Source organism: Erythranthe guttata, chromosome 8 (assembly GCF_056151865.1).
Source record: "Erythranthe guttata isolate IM_541 chromosome 8, IM_541, whole genome shotgun sequence".
NCBI lineage: Eukaryota > Viridiplantae > Streptophyta > Magnoliopsida > Lamiales > Phrymaceae > Erythranthe > Erythranthe guttata.
Window position 1 is genome coordinate 415,217 of NC_142540.1, and position 19,075 is coordinate 434,291.

The window sequence follows — 19,075 nt, forward strand, 5'->3', positions numbered from 1 at the left end:
AATAATTAATTTAATTTCATTTAATTCAAAGAAATTCAATACAAGTAACCGAATAAGTAGAACATAACCAAGCCAAAAATTCAAATTGAGATGTATAAAAGCTTATTCATATTTCATTACTTGGAAATACATGTAGTAATAAATAATAATAATAATAATATAAAACCCCAATTTATATATTAAATTGAGGAAGTAGTAATGAAAAGTCAAAACACGTAGTCAACGACAGAAATCCCAGAAGAAGTGTTCGGCCATGGCACTTGAGTAATAACCATGTCATCTCCATACACAAAATTCACACTTTTGCCATTCACTTTACACGCCACCGGTTTTTCAGAAGCAAACACCCTCATCTCTCCGGTTCCTCTCACTCCAATTTCAACTGTACCCGCGCCATCGTTATACATCAACGACTGAATCGCGCCGCCAGTATTCAGCATGTTCACCAGACCAATTGGAGCGAACTGCACGGAAGATCCGGCCAGGAACTTCACCGGAGATACAGTGATGAGCTCGAAATTGAACGGATCCAGAGATACGGCGATTGTGTCCGACGGATTAGAGATCACCACCTTCTTCTCTCGGAAAAAGTACATGGCGAATTTTCCGACTCCTTCGACGGAGATCGGATTTGTGCCGTGCTTCCACTCTACGTCGGCGGGGCCCGCCGCGGAGGAGACGCGGTGGGAATGCTCGGCGGCGCACTTGTTCCGCCTCTCTTCGCGGCTCCATCCGCCGCCTTGGCAGTTGAACGCCCCCACCACTCCGGTGAACTGCAATATACATCAACCAAATCGGTAATTTTTTTTTTCTAGGGCACAATTGAATTTTAATTTTGATGAAAACAAATTGCGGAATTAAATGACCTTATTTAGGTTCCAAATTTTGAGCATGGTTTCGCCGTCGTGGAGCGGGTCCTCGAAGAGGCAGTCGCGCGTGGGGAGCGCGTAGTAGTCGCAGCGGAGGATCGAACCATCGGGGAGAACCAGGCTCTTCAACAGCTGGAAATTATGCTTCCCGACGGTGTCACTCACGTAAATGGGCCCACCGGAGATGGCGCGTGAGGCTGCGTGGAACTCCGCGCAAGGGTGCGTTGACTGGAACATGTCCCAATCAGGGTGGATGAAATTTCCCATCCATAAGCTGTTGTAGGCGCAGTGCACCATGTGGCAACCCTGCAACCAGAACGTGCCATTTGGATCGCCGGATGGATCAGTGCACCAGAAGTCATCTCCTGCATGCGCAAATTAAATCAATTTCTCTCGGTAATTGTAATTAATTAATTAAGACATTAATCAATAAACGTGTTTAATTAAGATAAATAATTAATTACCGACGCGGCCGAGGGAAATAGCATCGGTTCCGAGGAACATGAAATCGTTGCAGTGCTCCATGCTGGCAATTACACCATTCCCTTTGAAATGGTTCTTCACTGAGGAAGACAATGCCTTGTAGTAAGCTCTTGCTAACTCCACTCTCCCTCCATAATCCTCACACACCATCTCCAATAACTGTATGCATGTGTGTTCAAACATAATAATTATATAATTACAGCAAATAGGTGAAGGTGGTTTTTGTAATTTAATCTAAGTTTAGGGGTTTTTTCGTAATTTACTCAAAAAGAATACTTACATGGATGACATCAACTTTGACACCATCAATCCCGACAGATTGAAGGTGTGAGTGCAAACCTTCATACATTTGGTCAACGAATTCAGGTGGGACCAGGCCAACACCATTGTTGACAATCTTGTCAACAGCCAAATCTTCCATAGTTGTCTCAAGTCCAGGTGTCAATTTGGGGGCAATCACCTTAGCTTCAGGCAGGCCCTTAACATTGGGCCTAAGCCCACCCCAGTACCCACATAGAGCATGCCAAACATACACATAATCCACACTCTTGAAATTCTCCTTGAGATCCCGAACGAAGGCCCCCATCCCCGATTTCGGGCCGGGGCCCGTTTTGTTCGGGCTCTCGTACTCCCTGAACTTGTAGTTCTCCTGGAACTGGATGAGTCTGCAGGGCATCTGCTCCCCTGCGGACGTCCGGTTCATCCCCTCGGAGGTGATCGGATCTTCGTCGTGGCAGATTGACTGCCACCCGTCGTCGATCAGGACCAGCCCCGGGGGGCAACCCCCGTCGACCAGACCTTTCACCCCCGCCATGACGCCGTGGGGGTGGACGGTCAGGTAGAATGCGTCCCACGTGCACCACCCGAACTTGTCGACGATGCCCGGAGGGGTTTTCTCCTCTAGAAGCTTGAATGTGCCGAGGTGGCGGCGAGCCACCTTGATGGCGTTCTTGACGAGGGTAAAAGGGTCATTTCCGGCTTGGATGTAGAGCGAGGCCCGGAATGAGGATGCGTTGACTTTTGTTGACCCGCTCTCGACGCATATGTCGATGAAGTCGTCTGTTCCGGGCTGGAGGGAGGCCCGGAATGGGCCCTCGATGAGTGGGAGTAGGACGATGTAGGGTCTTCCGCTATCGTTGGATTTGTCAAGCATGACGATTTGGGTTTCGCGCTCGAGATCCGAACCGTTTGACCCGATCCAGTGGGTGGTCCACCATACTTTGAACCTGAAAATGGACATGAACTTGATGTTCTTGAGCTTCCCGATTGGGACCACGTGGTGGCTGGACGGTACTTCGGTGTCGAACCCAACGAAGCATCCCGGAGAGGCGGAGGAGGATGGCGGCACCACCTTCTCTCCGGTGGGGCCGTAGGGTGATGGGGTAGCGGTGATGTTGGGTGGAACTTCGGAGAGGAAAACGTGGTCGTTGACGGTGAAGTTCGATTCATCATCCAGGTTAACGATCGAGGTGGTGAATCCATCGACAAGAAATGCGGCGTTTGTGGCACCTTTGCTCAAATTTGGAGCCATTCAAAGAAAGAAAATAAGCTATGGGAGAAAAACTTGTTAACTTAATTATATTTGGTGGAGAAGGAGAGGCCAAACGGGGGTTTATATAGATGATGAAGGAATCTATTTATATATGAAGATAATTAAATTCTTGTAAATGTGTGATCTTGTTTTTTCTTGAATTGGTTTTGATGCATTGATCTGATGATGGAAAATGGTAATGAATTTATATAGGCAACGGTTGAACAGTAATGTTACGGTAGATTATTATTTTATTTATTATTATGAATTAATATTTTTTTCACTTGTTTGATTAAGATTCTAAATTCTAATTATTTTATTTTATTTTATGTATCCTTAATTTATTTTATTTTTTAAATGATATATTCTCTTATGTTAAGATTGTTGGAAGGTTCAAAGGAAGGAGAGATGGGCGGTTGGTTTTTGCGGAAAAAGAAAATGAGAATTAATTTTTGAGTGAGTACGTGGGATAATTATATTAATTAATATTATCCAAAATGTCATTTTCCTCGAGAAGATTTCTTAATTGATCATCAAATATCCATCCTGCACTAATATTGTTGACTCATTTTCTAAGTACTATATATTTATTTTATTTGCAATAAAATATATATTTATTAGGGTTTCTTTGAGAAAAAAATATATTATTTCCCTTTTGGCTTAATTATTCTGCCCATAAGGCCATGCATGCATGCATGCAGAGCATCAGCCTACCCAACCTTAAAAGACTTTATACCCTTATCATTTCCACTAAATCCAAATGGAACACGAATAAAGTGATCCATCATTATATTCTTTACCAATACAAAATATATACAGAATATTTAATTTCAAAATAAAAGATAAAAACAAATGATTAATTAGGTAAAAGCAATTAACCGAATTATTTTGGATTATCCACTGGTAATTAATTCCAACAAAGGGTCCGTTTTTCTGTTTTTTCCGTTTTATCCACAAAAAGCGCGTGGGCTTTTAGATCGGCGATTCGGGGCGGTGGCTCAGTCAATGGGGCCCCACAGGCCACCGACCACAAGAAAAAGGGAGGTTGCCACGTGGAGGCTAGACACAGTACCACGAGGAAGACTTAATAGACAAGTAAATGAAATCAGAGAATTGGGTGTAAGACTTTAACGAATTTTATAACTGCCACGAGTCCAAGTCCAGTGACCGTTGGACCTCAGCAAACAACTTTTAACCATAAATTTGTGTTCGATAAATTATGAAATTCAGCTCGAATTGAAGCTAGATTAGAAAAAAATAAAAAAAATCAAGCGTCTAGCTCAAGCTCGATTAATTCGTATTCGATTCAATTAAAACTTGTTGGAGCTCGATTCTTTTGCTTATTACCAAGCTCAAGCACAATCTTGAAAGTTCGGTAAAAATTTGAACCAAACAAATATATAAGTTCGGCGTGACTTGGTTTGTTGACCATGTACCCCTATTAATACTGCATTTTGATGTTTATACTAATAAAAGAGATGTGCCAATGGAGTGCTCACAGGTGCAATCACGTGTTTAAGAATAATTTGAATAGGGTCTTCCTTGAATACTACATACGATCTTGAATTCCTAAGTCGAAAATTTCCTCGATTTCGACTTTGGAGTAGTTGAAGTTGGTAAGAATGAGGTAATTACTCAAGGTATTGTTTGGTTACTAGTTTTGACTTTCAAGTAATAATTAGGAATATCATCATCACTAAATGTAATCCGATATATGTAACCGAACAAAGCCTCGACTCGATACATATAAGTAACCCCTCATTTTCTAATTATTAAGGGAGCAAATAAACTAATTATATTAATATCCACATCTCAAAGTAAATAAGTAACACATTATTAATACTATGATCACCTTTATTACACAACAATAACAACATTAATACAAACATTCATCTTACTAGTGTAATGACTTTCTAGTTTATTCACAATATCAGGCCCCCCGTTGCTTCGCCAGAAACTCCCAAAGCAGACTGAAGTCGAGAAAAAGTGCATTTCATTTATCGGAATATAAGTTTTCGTTGCAAAATTCTATTCATTCATGTTATGATCGATATATGTTGTGTAATGTGTACCTTAAAGAAGCAGAGAGAAAGTAGAGAATGGACTCACCATATTAAGAAGCCGTAGAGCAGCAGGTCGTGTAAATTTCCTGGCGAAAAGGAAACATTGAGACGGTTTTCCCTTGCTGGTGCACCATTCTCTTCTGTATTCCGTCTCGAAATATATGTTATCTATACCCTGGAGAATTTATCAAAGAATGTTCGATTTTTATTCAAAATAAAAATGCAGAAATCTGGAAAATAGGGAGAGAAGAAAATCGACCTACCTTGATGGATTGGATAAGCATTGGAGTGGCATCACCGAATTTGTAAGTGGCTGGATGCCATCCTCGTCTCTCATTATCTCTCGAAGAAGAGATATCCCAAGAACTGTGAGTCAGTGACCTTCGAGTAATTTCTTCATTTAGGCCTTTTTGCTGAATAGAAGAGTAAATAATCAGATGAATATTTGATCGAACAGCTTCCTTAGGTTGGCTGAAAAAGAATCAACGTACAGAAAGCAAAGTCTGAACATAATGTTCGTCTGGTATGCAGTTATGTTCCTTGGATCCATCAGCAGGCTGATCATGAGCAAGATAATAAATAAATAATTAAATAACTTAAAAAGAAAAAATGAAAAAAAAAACAGAGTAGGGGGCACTTACTAATGGACGGTCCCGCCAAAATTCAGGTAAAGACTTTCTCTGTTTTCGGAGAGGATAAAGAACAGGTTAGTAAAGTGATGTGAGTAGTAATCGAAAAATATATGCAACACATTAAGATATGCACATATAGTGTATCTCCATGTGAATGCATGCATGTTTGAACGAACATCTACGACATAGATAAAAGTAAGTAAGCACTGGTTCGTAATTGAATTTTACGGCACCATATACCAGACTTGAAATATTTACTGCGAGTACATTTAACTCTAGTCGACAAAATGACGAAAATCAGTAAGATAAAGACACTTGCCTTGCAATGCAACTGAAATGTAGGAAATATGGTTTCATCTTCAACCACAATTGCAGCATGTTTTCTGGTCAGAATAACCCACTGCAAGAATGAAACAAGCTAGTAAAACAACCCTTTTTGTTATTTGTTAGTTCTTCGATTTTCATTTTCATATTCCTTATAATATTGGGGGTATCTATCAAACTAGTTTAACTGTGGAAAAATATAACCCCAAATAAAATTAGAAGTTACCTGAGATCCTTTCCTCCAGTTGTCAACATGAATCACTGGATGCATTCTCGGGTTGTAACGACTTTCTTTTGAATCAGCAAAGCTGGTACCACGATTGAACAAATAGCAGATTCATGAGTTGATTTAATTCATCACAAACTTCTACGTAAAGACAAATAAGTATGAACTCTTTAGAAAGAAAAAATCAACCAGATATTGCAATTTTTTGTTAGAAGACATTACGGAGAAAACTGCTTTACATCAGAAAGAATGAGTTGCATCTTAATACCTGTCCACGAAGCTAGTTGAGGCAGACATTATATAGTCATACGTGTAGCTGAAATTATACAAAGGTATGCAGCTGTAACAAGAAAAAACGAGAAGTAAATTAAAACACAAAGTTATGACTGGAAATTGCAGGGTTCAAAGATTAAAATCTATTATCAGTTAAAGAGAGGCGAAACGCATATTATAGAATATTTAAAATTACCTGTCTGAGAGGAGAAGAAACCGCTCATTAAAAGGATCTATAAGTGCATGTTGAAGCAAAATACGCTCTGCCTGGATCATGCTTGCTTCTCCCCACTCTACCTAAGAAAACATCATTTGCTAAACATCACTTGAAATGCAAGATAATATACAGCGGTTCATTATCATCAGAAGTTATAATGTAACTAAGACAAGTATATCGTACAAGGAAGTTTTAATGAGTGAGTGCATCAGACAGGAAGTTAAGGAAAATTGTTGTCGTAAGAAAATTTAATCCTTAAAACAAATTTAAACCTGTATGCTATCATTAACTTGACGATTTACGAAGAATGTCGATCTTGTTGTTGCGGTGTTCAACAAGAACCCAGGCCTCGAATGAACGTAGATAGAAAATCTGTTCTCTGCATCGCCCTGCAAAACAACATAAGTAAATGCAATATGATCACATGTAGATGACCAACACATCAAATTCATATAACAATCTGCCCCACTAACAAGGCTGAAAGAACACTGCATACAAACTTTCGTCAAAATTTTGCAAACATTTAACACACGCAGATTCCATTTAGAACACATCTCTGTAGAAGTTGCTAAATGAGTCAATGCTACAATAAGTAAAAACAACATTGAAATAAGTATTCCCCAAACAAAAAAACCAGTAGCCAGCAATACAAATATAAAACCTGCTTTGACACAGAAGTAAATGATATTTTTTCCTAATCTATAGAGGAAATTAATTAATTTATATGTCTCAATCCGGCAAAAACCCTACAATAAATCCACAAAGAAAAGCAACATTTAATTGAGGCAATAAATGTATTAAGATGAGTTCTAACAAAGGAAACAAACCCAAAATTGTAAAGAGAAACCAAAAAAATTACCTGAAAAAACACATCCCAAACAATGTCAAGTGGAATTCGATTCCGAGCAATGAAAAGGAAAGCGATTTTCGGTTTTCGTAAAGGCGGAGATATAAACGTCAGCAGTTTGATTCTACTGTGCTCCGCTTCCATCAACAGAAATGTTGCTACACAAAACAGAAATAAAAGCAAAGCAAAGAATTTCCTCCTCCATCTGTGATGAAATTTCTGCAAACTCGACCTCCGCTTCATCCCTTCTAAATTTAGGGCTTTTTTTGAAGTAGTCGAAAACTCTCAATTTTTTACAGAAATTTCACTGCATTAGCAGTAAAATCAATCACTCCCACATTCTAGACTACATTTTTCGGCTCGTCTACTATCTGCATAAATCCAATTTAGTTTGTATTTAAATTACTCGCAGATAAAACAAACAGATCCAAAAACCACCAGATTGAGAGTTCAAAATTCAGCATAAAATCTAGAATTCCGTGATATTTCACGGATTTGCAGTGTGGCAAACGGATTCACGAGCTAAAATAAGACGGCCAAAAGAAAAATCGGAAGCTCCGGTACAGTGATCTCTCGAGAATTCCGTGACAACTACCAGAAGAGAGAGAAAGAGATGCAGAAAGAGAGAGAGAAGAAAACTTGGCTTGGAAATTAAGCATCTATGAGTGCGAAGTAGGAGAGAGCACTGAGTTCAGCTCCCACTTTTTCTAGTACACTCAGCAGCTTCCTTTGCGTGTTTTGCAGGAGATCTCTCTCTCTCTCTCTCACCTCACTCTTCATTTACAATTATAACTACTACCTTAATTATCATTACTAATTACGCTGTTAATTACTGTCTCACTTAAACCATATTTAGTTATTATCCCAAATATCATGGATAGATGTTTTTATCTTGAATTAGTAGATATGTTTATTGAGTTTAACTTGTATACCAAAAAAATAAACTAAAATAATAATGAACAATAAATGAGAATATTTTTCTGTTACTAACTAACAAAATTGTTTTCTTCGTATACTACATCGGGTGAATTACACTCTCAGTAAGTTATATAAATGACAAGCATCAATGCTACAGCTAACAATAAAGATCCTTTCAAATTAGAATCTCTTTTAGTTTTGGAATGTAAAAATAGTTATTTATGTAACCTTTTCCTTTTCTTTGGTAATGAAAGAACCCGCAGCAGTCAAGCATATATGTGCACTGTATAAACATATATTCTCGTATAGTAGTTTGCAAACCATACGAAAGATGTAAACCACGGTAGCTAACCATATGTGATAAATTCGACCGAGTGAGATGATTCAAATTTGAATCAATTGACACATACTCACTTGCTCCAACCATTGGATATTTTTTACGGGAAGATATTTATGTTAGTTGCTATTAAATTGGTTATGGTGAAAGAGAGGGTGAGGAGTTGCATCAATGATTAGTCACATAGTTTGGTGATGTTACCAAATCGTTTGTTTTTAAGTGCTCACATAACACCTCATTTTGTTTGTTCTGAATAATGAAATAAATGTATGTATCTGCACTATGCACCTAACTTTTAATGTTATTAGTATTGCAAAATGCAAATTTAATTTTGTTGACTTTGATTAGTCGGGTTAATTAGTTAAGCACATAGGATCATGTGCAGAAGTACCCTAACTTCACTAGTTGAGTCTTTGTCTACATTTTTTTTATGCAATACTAATTAGTAATTGATCGTTGACTTAAAATTTATGTACAAAATGACAAATTTTGTAATAAGAATTAAGAAGAATGTCAATGTCCGAAAATTATATATAATATACTTTTTTTCTGTCGGAGATACCATTCATATTATAGGTAATAATTTTTTGTCAGCATGTTAGTCCGACAAAATTTGGAAAATAATTAATTTTAAAGAATTTGCTTAATTATGTTTAAATATTTAATTGGAGTTAATCGTTGTAGAATTAGGCCTACACTAATTTGGCTATTGGGTTCTATCGGGCTTCTAAATATGGGCCTTTGGCCCATTAAACACATTGAAATTGGATTATCTAGAGACCCACTGAATTAATACTACGGCCCACTATAATTTAAAGATAATATATTTTTTTAAAGGGAAATTACAGTTTCCACCCCTCAAGTTTGTACTGATTTCACATTTGGTCCTCAATGTTCACAAAAAACATATTTGGTCCCTTATGTTTCAATAGTTTAACAATTTTGGTCATTTTCGTCAATTTACCGCTACTTCATCAGCTAAGGCGGTGATTGGAACATCCTTCATTCAGTCATTACTAACGGAAAATTGTCGAAAATGATTAAAAGTGCTGAATTTTTGAAACATGAGGGTTCAAATGTGTTTTTGTGAAAATTGGGGACCAAATGTGAAATTAGTCCAAAAATCAGGGACCAAAACTATTATTTTCCGCATTTTTTAATACAGTTTAAAGATTATATATAAGCTAAAAAGATGGATGGATTACAGTGACGAATATCTTAGAATTGAAGAGGTGGAGAAAGCAAAAATGGAGGCATCTTCTTCTTCACTGAGTTTGAGCAGGTATTTTCACTCTGTTTCAGAGTCAAACCTTCCAACTAGAATAGGAACTTCGAGAAGCCCTAATTTTGCAATTCATCAATTTGTGAAATTGCATCGAGACCCCTCGAAAAGTAAATATTCACCTTCGAGATTGTGTCTGGCCTCCGCAAATGGGGGTGGCTTCAGGAAGGCGCAAAATGGGGTTGATGTAGGTGATGGCGTCATCATCGTTGACCATGGCTCCCGCCGCAAGGAGTCCAATCTTATGCTAAGTAAGCTTAATTTTTTTTCAAAAACTATAATTATTATGATTGATTTTCTATTTGGCATTCGTGAATTGTGAAAACTTGGTGAAATGATTTTTTTTTTTTTTTTTTGTTTTGTTATTTGAGATTCAACCACCATTGTCAAGTCATGATATTCTAGAAGCAGTAAATTAATTGTTGTATTGAGTAGTATTTGACACTTTCTGCAATTAAAGATAGTTCAGAAACAAAAATGGCGATTACATGTGGTTTAACCGATTTACGTAATTGCTGTAACTAGCTTAATGTGATATACGCCTCGATAATTTGTTCTTACAAATTCGTATATAACGTTTGTTTCAGATGAGTTTGTGGCCATGTTCAGAGAGAGAACCAAATATCCTATCGTGGAGCCTGCTCATATGGTATTCAATCACACGTATGATCAAATGTATCTCTTATTTTAAATCAATGGTTTTGTAATCAAAGCTGTTATTGTCCAGTTGATTTAATAAATAATAATAAATAATAAAAAAGAATCTGGATATGGAAGTTGATTCCTCCTAGTTTTTTTCTATTTAACTAGGAATTGGCTGAGCCATCTATCAGAGATGCTTTCAATTCATGTGTTCAACAAGGTGCAAAACGCGTTATAGTTAGCCCGTTTTTCTTGTTTCCTGGAAGACATTGGCACCAGGTAAAACATTATATACGAAATCTTCGCTTACAAATTTATATATATTTTAACTGAATTGAAACTGAATTTGAGTAATTCGACAGGACATTCCTTCTCTAACAGCAGAAGCTGCAAAGGACCATCCAGGGGTGTCGTATGTCGTTACTGCCCCTCTTGGTCTGCACGAAAAGCTCGTGGTACGTGTTTATCACACCATTTTCGCTTTACTTTCTAGCTTTATTGTTTTTTTTTTCCGTAAGTAAGATTAAAGCGATTTTCGGTGGTGGATAAAAATATCAGATGTCCCTTTTCGTGTTATTACTCCAGAATAAAATATCATAATAATTAAAGCTTTTTGGAATTTTACTCGTAAATAATCCACTTAGTCATAAATTGATTTACGAGGCTGCTAACAATTTATCAAATGATACTACAGGATGTGGTGAACGACAGAATAAATTATTGCTTGAGCCACGTTGCCGGCGAAGTAGATGAGTGCTCGGTATGTTCTGGAACCGGAAAATGCCAACTCTATAATTAGCGCTGCGAAATGTCAGCTCAGCGATTTGAGCAATTGGAAATGAAGGTATCTTAATTAAGTCGATATTTCAACTCAACCCAATAAAATGTGTAGTTTTTGCTTTTTGGTCTGTATTTTTCATGTACTCCGACAGATCAAATTTTCTTCATTATGACATTTCTTTTCCTAGTCGAAGAGAAAATCATAGGCAACTGTTGTTTTATTTTCTCCAAATTTCACGAGGTATCGTGAAATTCAAACTTGTACGATGTTGTCATTCCAATGAATTGTAAAACATCCATTTGATTGAAACGAACGTAGTAAAAGCTTTCTAGTTATATACATATACATATATACGGTTTCTGATATCTCGTACAGGAGCTGCATCTGAAGATCGATTTATATACACATTTAACTGTATAAAAACTTAAATCATCTGCACTTATTTGCTCATTGGCCAGTTATTTTCTTCATCCAGCTCCAAATTCTGTCGAAGCTTCCCTTCTTCAGTTCCCGGTACGCATTTTCACGCGCCTTCGCCTGAGCAGGAGTTTCTTCCTCAGCCGATTGTGCTGCATTTTTCATATCTTTTATTACAACATAAAACAACATGCTTAAATTAAAACAGAAGCAGCACATGTATAAAAGATACAACTACCGTATTTCCGTTGGTTTTCTTGTTTCGGGATTGATTCTTTTTTGAAGGATTTAGCAGCCATGAACACATTCGCAGGTCTTTCCCAACCTTGCCCATATATACCGTAGCCCACTTTCGGTTGAGGCTTGATTAGGTGCTCGAGTACAGCTAAGTCTTCTTTATCGACCCAATGTATGCAGTTTACCGGACACGAATCAACCGATACCTGTTCGTTCGTTTGATACAAAACATCGTTTAACTGTTCCTTAAAGAAAAACTTAAAAAACAATATGTCGGAAATTTACCTCTATTTTTTCGTCATTGTCGCCGTATTGAACTTTGACACGCGCAGTTCCAAAAGCTTCGTCCATCATGAATGTGTTCCCTGCCTGCTCCACACATTGTCTGCAACCTATACATACATATATTTATATAAATGTAAGCATGGTTTGAGAAGTGTTAAATAGGTAATAATACTAATGATTATTATTATTATTATTACCTATACAAGCATTTTCATCGACGAATAGAGCATGAGGTCTAAGCGCCCCATTCCACGTGCTGCCAAAGGCTTCGACTTCTTTCCCAACCACCCCAACACTAATTCTTCCAATCGACGAATCGTACTCTTTTCGCAGATCATCTTTCATCAAAACCTCGTACACTTTGTTCAACATCAACGTACTCTCGTGACCCTGAATTTTTTTTTTACTTGCATGTTATGTATTAACATAAACTATTCCGAAATAAAATTTCGAGATTAAATAGATTACGATGTATTGATGATGATTTGATTACCTTTTCGCCTGCAATATCTGGATGGTATATTTTCTGCAGTTTTCGATAAGCATCCTTGATTTCTTGAGGACTCGCATCCGTAGAAACTCCGAGCAATTCGTAGTAGTTATTTTTGCTTTCTCCTCCTAATAAATTCTTCTTACTACATCGGACCGAAACTGAATTCTGCCTTCTGCTCAATTCCGACCATATAATTTATTTTAAGTCAAAAAAGAAATAAATTGGGAAATTAGTACTGCATATGATCTTACCTTGACAGCATGGACTTGTTGAAATTGAAGTGTGGATTAATTATTTGCAGATGAGATGATAAAGAGGCCACCATTTTTCTTCTTCTTCTTCTCTAACTAATAATTATAATTCCAGTAATTAATTAATTAATTATTGGTGTGCTATTTGCTACTAGATTCTTGTAGTAAAGAAAGACTGCATTTTAAATAGTGGACTTGGCTGCAATGCAGAGATATTTCTGTAGTGTCGCTTTCTTTGTTTACACTTCAACTTGAGGCGTTTGTCTTGTATTATATTAAAAACGCTGTTTCAAAAGCACGATTTAAATTTTTGTATGATGGACCTAAATCAAGCGAGGCCCGAACCGAAAAAGTCCAATACTATTATGGCCCGAATCAAATAGCCGAAATTAAAATGTTTGACCGGAGAGCGGTCAAACGTTGATATATGACATCGGCGCAGGATTCGTTCCACAGTGGAGGAGTACCATTGTTAAGATACACGTGTGCGCATGGAATCTTTCCCTTTTACCTTTGTATTTTCGGGATACATTTGCTTTGGGGTTGATCTTCCAAATCTGATTACTAGCTCAAAAACTTTACGATCGAAAGGTACAGCATTTTTCTGTTTAATTTCGACTGTAGTTTTCTTTTTCTCAACCGATTTAATTTTTTTTTTTTTAAATAATTTTAATGTTTTATTATCTCTACGAGTTATCTTTTTCGTTAATTAGGTGATTCGACTGTTGGAATTGAATTTTCAATTCGTATGATATTCCGACTTCGATTATTGTAATTCGCTTGCTCCCTAAAAATTTTCAGACCTCCTCTGTTTATGATAGATTTATTTTATTTGCTTGATTTTTCAATTAATTAATGATTATTGTTTGTATTTGATATATATATATATATATATATATATATATATAGGATAAGATGGGTGGTGTACATGTAGTTTACAAGGGACCAAGTGTTGTGAAGGAGATACTAATCGGAATCGGTCTTGGCCTCGTCGCCGGAGGCTTCTGGAAAACGCACCATTGGAACAACCAGAGAAGAACTAAGGAGTTTTACGATCTTCTCGACAAAGGCGAAATCACTGTCGTTAGAGAAGATGAGTAGTCTCGAACCTTATGAACATATTTATATATCTATCTATGCACCTTTTAGTACTTTAAGAATGTGAAAATAATCGTTGCCCCGTGTTCTAAATAATACGTGACAAAACTCGAGAGCTTAAATTCTGCAATACGATCGTCAAAATTTTGAATCTTCGGCTCTCGTATTATATGCTTGTTCTGCACTACACTATAGCGGTCCCGGTAGTATTTTATATCGCGATTGTGTTTCCACGTGTTTTGTTTCTCTTTAGATTTATAAAGTTCACATGCAAATTCAGCTACAAGTTTCTTTCAATTAATGTATGTGGATCCTCCTTCAATTATGGCTTATCTCCTGTCATAATTACAAGGGGTGGCATACTTTATTGAAGTAGTATTAGATGAATGAGCATTGAAAATTAAAGAATGAGCTGTTGGCAAAAATTCATGGAAAAAGAATGTATTTCTCTTCATAATAAAGGTAATGGGGCCCACATTACCTACTCAATGACTATTGCACTCTTTGACAAAAATCTAGGTACAAGGTTTCTTCATTTTGACAAGCAGGATACATAAAACAGTATGTATGTATGTATACATTTGTATATATATGTATATGTAGATATATGAAGTTCAATTTTCAACTGTTTATCCTGAGCTCTTCACTTCTGGAATGTCCATCGGAGCTCTGAACACTGAAAGACTCGGTTTCGGTGGAAGGATAGGAGGATGCTGCTCCTTGTTTTATTACAGCATTCGATGTTGTTGAGCTGTTAATGCTGTACGATGACCTGGCAGAGCTGCCCGAAAGGGCAGTTGTGTTGATAAACGGGGGCTGTCTTGGTTCCGGGATTTCATAGTTTTCGTCTCTAAGCATTCGAACAACTTCAGCCATTGACGGTCTAAGAGCTACAGATGCCTGTGCGCATAAAAGCCCGATTCTTAGTACTTTCGTTGTTTCTGTTGCTGGAAAATCTCCTTTCAGACAAGGATCAACTGATTCTGTCAATCTATCCTTCTTGAAGAGCTTCCAAACCTTAAACAATCCAATAAATGGTAAGATAAAAAATAAAAAAAATTCAAATTAAGGGTTACAAGAAAAAGAAATTCCTTACTGTTTGTAGAAGAGATCCAGAATCTTCCACAAAGGCATTGCTCTTTCTTCCTGTGACAATTTCAAGAACCAGCACACCGAAGCTATAAACATCTGCCTTTTCGGTGAGCTGTCCTTTTACTAGGTATTCGGGTGCCATGTATCCTCTGTTCCATCAAACAAGATCATGTATTATTACATTTCTATAATTGAATATATATGTGTGTGTATATATATATATATATATATATATATATATATATATATATATATATATATATATATATATATATATATATATATATATATATATACTTACAATGTGCCTGCAATTCCTGTGCTGAGATGAGTTTGATCAGCCGCAAAACATCTGGCAAGACCGAAATCGGCTATCTTCGGATCAAGATTCTCGTCAAGCAGAACATTACTGCTCTTGATATCCCTGTGGATTATTCTCATGTTACACCCTGTATGAAGAAAATCGAGCCCTTCAGCTATTCCAACGATTATATTCTGCCGTTCTTTCCAGGTCAATATTTTAACCTTGTTCTTATCTGTACGAGAAAAAAAAACGTAAAAATCTCAACTTTGGAACATTTACTAGGCCGAAAAAAGAAAGAGAAAAAAAGAAGATAATAAGACCGACCGAAGAGGTATTGTTCGAGGCTTTTGTTGGGTATAAATTCATAAACAAGAAGGCTTTCAGGGCCTTCAATGCTGCAGCCAAGAAGCTTGACAAGGTTATTGTGGTCAATTCCACTAATGAGATTTACTTCATTGAAGAATTCATCCACCCATTGTCTTGTGCTGAAGAATAATCTTTTTACAGCTACTGTTTTACCGTTTGACAGCGTTCCTCTGTACACAGAACCTGCTCCTCCTTGCCCTACTTTTCTTGAATCATCGAAGTAATTCGTCGCCTTCTCCAAAGTTTCGTATTTGAAATTTAAGTTTGATTTGTTGTAGGAGTACGATATTTGGCCCAGATTATCACGTGCTGCATTGCATGGATACAATATTAGTAATGTGAGAAGCTTTTTTTTTTCACTCGAAAAAATCTCTATATAAAATACTAGATTTTCGAGAAGCAGCGGGGGGCCATGGCCCCCGTCAAGTACCTTGTCTTCGTTTTCTCCATCTTCCATAGGCTGCATAACCAGCAAAGAAACAGAGCATACAGAAAGCTACCACAGACAAAACGATTGCCAAAGTTGCCCCTGTTCTTGACACCCCTGAAAAATCAGAATAAACAAAAATTATTAAACTTTAAAATAAATAAAAATCAAAAGTTTCAACTACCAAAAAGTCAAGAAAACCAAACTTGAATAGCTACCACCATACATGTATAATAATAAATGTTTAATTCAAAAACGATACACGTATCTAACAAGCCATGATCATGACAAATTATTATTAATTAATTGGTAACAAAAGGGGCATCCATTAAATTTAATTAATTAAACAAAGAAGATAATTAAATTTTGAAAAGAAAAAAGGAAAATAGAAATTAAATTTAAAAAAAAAAAAAAGAAAAAAGAAAAAAAAACTGACCAGAATTGTGGTTTGAATCATGAGATTGATTGGAGAAGAATTTCTCAGTGGAGTATCTCAAGTAGCAGCCAGTATTCAAAGCTCTACCTTCCTTGTTAGGCAAACACGCCCTAATTTCTCTGTTCGCCTTAGCCAAACACGCCCTACACCCCTCTCTGCTCACAGTATTCCAACACTCGGCCAATCCAAACACGCCCTTACTCCCCTGCACCGCGTACGCCCCACTCGCGACCGCACTCGCCGTGACGTTATCGATCAGCTCCCCGACGTTCTTCCCGAACTCCAAATCGACGATGCCGCCGCCAACCCCGACCGAGCTATTGCAGTTCACGGTGTCCAGAACGGCGTCGGCGCTCTCGTTGAAGAAGGCGTAGCTGTCGTAGCGGAGGAAGCAGCCGTCGAGGAAAATGCGTCCGGAGACGGCGGGGAGGCACCGCGGGAGGCGCGTGCGGCTGGCGGCGTAGCAGAGGAGGCAGTCGTTGTGAGACAGATCGCCGTAGCACTGGGCTAGATTGTAGACGGAGATGTTAGTCGAATTGACGGCGTAGTGACCCCAATCGTTGGCGGTGACCTGCTGGGAGAGAACCTCCATCGCGTTGACGAATAGAGGGATGTAGCTTGAGTTCGGCGGCGGCCGTGATTGGCCGCAGAAGAGGCCGGCTTCCGAAATTCTCGGATCGGAGAGAGAAAGTGGGAATAATATTAGGGCCGTGATGAAGAAGATGAAAAGCGTGATCCATGGCGGATTGAGGAAATTTGAAGATGATAAATGCATGTGAAAAAAGTTTATTGGATTTATGGATTTGATGATTGATAGGAATTAATAATGTAAATGGAGAAAAGAAGAAGAAGTTGTTCTTCACTAGTTGTCAATTCTTTTCTTTGTTTAGAAAAAAAAAATGGAGAAAAGAGTTTTCAACAGAATTTGGTAGTTGTAGGGACAAACACAAGTCAGTGTTCTCACTCTTCTCAATCTATTTAATACTAATACTCCCAACAATAATCATCACTAGTACATATCTATAAGTTACATATACATACATGTATGTATATGGTATGGTATGCTATATTATAGGATAAATTACGGTCACCGAGTTAAAAAACCTTCTCATGTTTTGGTAATTACAACAACTTTTCAATTATAAATCTTTTTACACGTCAAATTCAAGAAATCATCTAGATTTTACGTGGAATGTTCTCTATTTTGTACTCGTCTTGTGTAAAAAATACAGTTTCTGATGCAGCACAATCTGATATTTATAAGTCACGAGACAGATCTTATGATCATCTTGTTTCAAAATATGTAGTCAAATGGGGTAAAACGGGTATACATTGGAGAATATTCTATATAATATAGAAAATTCCACTAAATTTGACACCGCAAAGTGAACGTGTAAGAAGATTCATAGTCGAAAGAGTGGTTATAATTACCCGAACAATGAATAATTTTTTTCATAATTTACCTTACATAAGGGAATGACCGTAATTTACCCTATATATTATATATACAAAGACTAGAATATGAAGTTTGATTTGTCTTGAAGACAATATAGATAAGGAAGATTAAATCAGTCCGATGAACAAATTTCTTAATAATTTCAGAAGATAAAATCAATTAGAAAAAAAAAATTGGTTTAATTAAAATTAAAAATAAGATCTTACTTTAACAAGCTTCTTTGATTTATTAATCTTAATTAAAAAAAAAATATTTAATTATTGAAAATTTAGAATTCAGAATTGAGGGGCTATCAACAAGTTTTTCTCACTTCAATACCAAAAAAATAAAAGTTGAATAATAAATAAGTAATGACATAAATACCTTCAATGAAAATAAATATTATACAAATATTAAAAATTTCATTTTTCTTTCTTCAATACAAACACACAAAATCCCTCAAACCCATCTTCTTCACAAATTCCTTAACCTCTTCCTTCTTCTTCCTCACAACAAACCCTTCTAAAAAATCTCAAAACTAAATAAATTAAAACCTCACAAAACTTATAAAATGGAGTTATAAGACAATAATATGGTAGTATATATGGAAGGAGAACACATTAAGGTAAGTATCGATGTCTTTTTTGAGCTTCGAAGTCGATTTTGAAGTTTTTTTTTTTTGAAACCCGCCGGCAATTTTTTGGTCAATTTTCGACACCAACGTGTCGAAAAATATATTTAGAAAAAAAAATAATAAAATAAATTTCGACACATACCTGTCGAAATTTGGAGAAGTTTCGACAGGTATG

General features: G+C 36.9%; 6 protein-coding genes across 8 annotated transcripts; 2 read left to right on the forward strand and 4 right to left on the reverse strand.

Moving 5' to 3' along the window:
- Positions 1–94: 94 nt before the first annotated feature.
- LOC105969550 (galactinol--sucrose galactosyltransferase) lies at positions 95–3,065 on the reverse strand. Its single transcript, XM_012994324.2, has 4 exons — positions 1,633–3,065; positions 1,334–1,511; positions 867–1,234; positions 95–773 (listed from the first exon to the last, which is right to left on the reverse strand). The coding sequence occupies exons 1-4, from the start codon at positions 2,881–2,883 to the stop codon at positions 207–209; spliced, it is 2,364 nt and encodes a 787-aa protein (XP_012849778.2). The 5' UTR covers positions 2,884–3,065; the 3' UTR covers positions 95–206.
- Positions 3,066–4,628: 1,563 nt separating this feature from the next.
- Positions 4,629–8,257, reverse strand: LOC105969540 (Core-2/I-branching beta-1,6-N-acetylglucosaminyltransferase family protein). Its single transcript, XM_012994313.2, has 11 exons — positions 7,478–8,257; positions 6,891–7,007; positions 6,598–6,698; positions 6,397–6,468; positions 6,129–6,210; positions 5,898–5,978; positions 5,588–5,626; positions 5,438–5,503; positions 5,210–5,359; positions 4,993–5,121; positions 4,629–4,853 (listed from the first exon to the last, which is right to left on the reverse strand). Exons 1-11 carry the CDS (start codon positions 7,706–7,708, stop codon positions 4,806–4,808), a joined length of 1,116 nt encoding a protein of 371 aa, XP_012849767.2. The 5' UTR covers positions 7,709–8,257; the 3' UTR covers positions 4,629–4,805.
- A 1,621-nt stretch (positions 8,258–9,878) lies between these two features.
- SIRB (sirohydrochlorin ferrochelatase B) lies at positions 9,879–11,756 on the forward strand. 3 transcript variants are annotated; one of them, XM_012994290.2, is made up of 6 exons: positions 9,879–10,002; positions 10,168–10,253; positions 10,590–10,651; positions 10,813–10,923; positions 11,007–11,099; positions 11,339–11,756. In XM_012994290.2, the coding sequence occupies exons 1-6, from the start codon at positions 9,917–9,919 to the stop codon at positions 11,441–11,443; spliced, it is 543 nt and encodes a 180-aa protein (XP_012849744.2). In that variant the 5' UTR covers positions 9,879–9,916; the 3' UTR covers positions 11,444–11,756. The 3 variants fall into 3 exon arrangements, 2 of the variants coding, with proteins under 2 accessions (XP_012849744.2, XP_088677568.1); XR_016033028.1 differs by having other exon boundaries at positions 9,879–10,253; positions 10,590–10,665; XM_088821442.1 differs by having other exon boundaries at positions 9,879–10,253.
- On the reverse strand, positions 11,710–13,349 carry LOC105969506 (chaperone protein dnaJ C76, chloroplastic). The gene is made up of 6 exons (XM_012994270.2): positions 13,109–13,349; positions 12,858–13,029; positions 12,562–12,754; positions 12,365–12,471; positions 12,081–12,285; positions 11,710–11,994 (listed from the first exon to the last, which is right to left on the reverse strand). The coding sequence occupies exons 1-6, from the start codon at positions 13,180–13,182 to the stop codon at positions 11,873–11,875; spliced, it is 873 nt and encodes a 290-aa protein (XP_012849724.2). The 5' UTR covers positions 13,183–13,349; the 3' UTR covers positions 11,710–11,872.
- A 270-nt stretch (positions 13,350–13,619) lies between these two features.
- Positions 13,620–14,439, forward strand: LOC105969531 (Cytochrome c oxidase subunit Vc family protein). The gene is made up of 2 exons (XM_012994301.2): positions 13,620–13,699; positions 14,018–14,439. The coding sequence occupies exon 2, from the start codon at positions 14,024–14,026 to the stop codon at positions 14,207–14,209; it is 186 nt and encodes a 61-aa protein (XP_012849755.2). The 5' UTR covers positions 13,620–13,699; positions 14,018–14,023; the 3' UTR covers positions 14,210–14,439.
- A 196-nt stretch (positions 14,440–14,635) lies between these two features.
- Positions 14,636–17,822, reverse strand: LOC105969502 (cysteine-rich receptor-like protein kinase 42). The gene is given in 7 exon segments (XM_012994264.2): positions 14,636–15,223; positions 15,303–15,447; positions 15,600–15,834; positions 15,927–16,277; positions 16,399–16,512; positions 16,832–17,417; positions 17,419–17,822. Coding segments are annotated over 7 exon segments (1,980 nt in total). The 5' UTR covers positions 17,572–17,822; the 3' UTR covers positions 14,636–14,827.
- Positions 17,823–19,075: the final 1,253 nt, after the last annotated feature.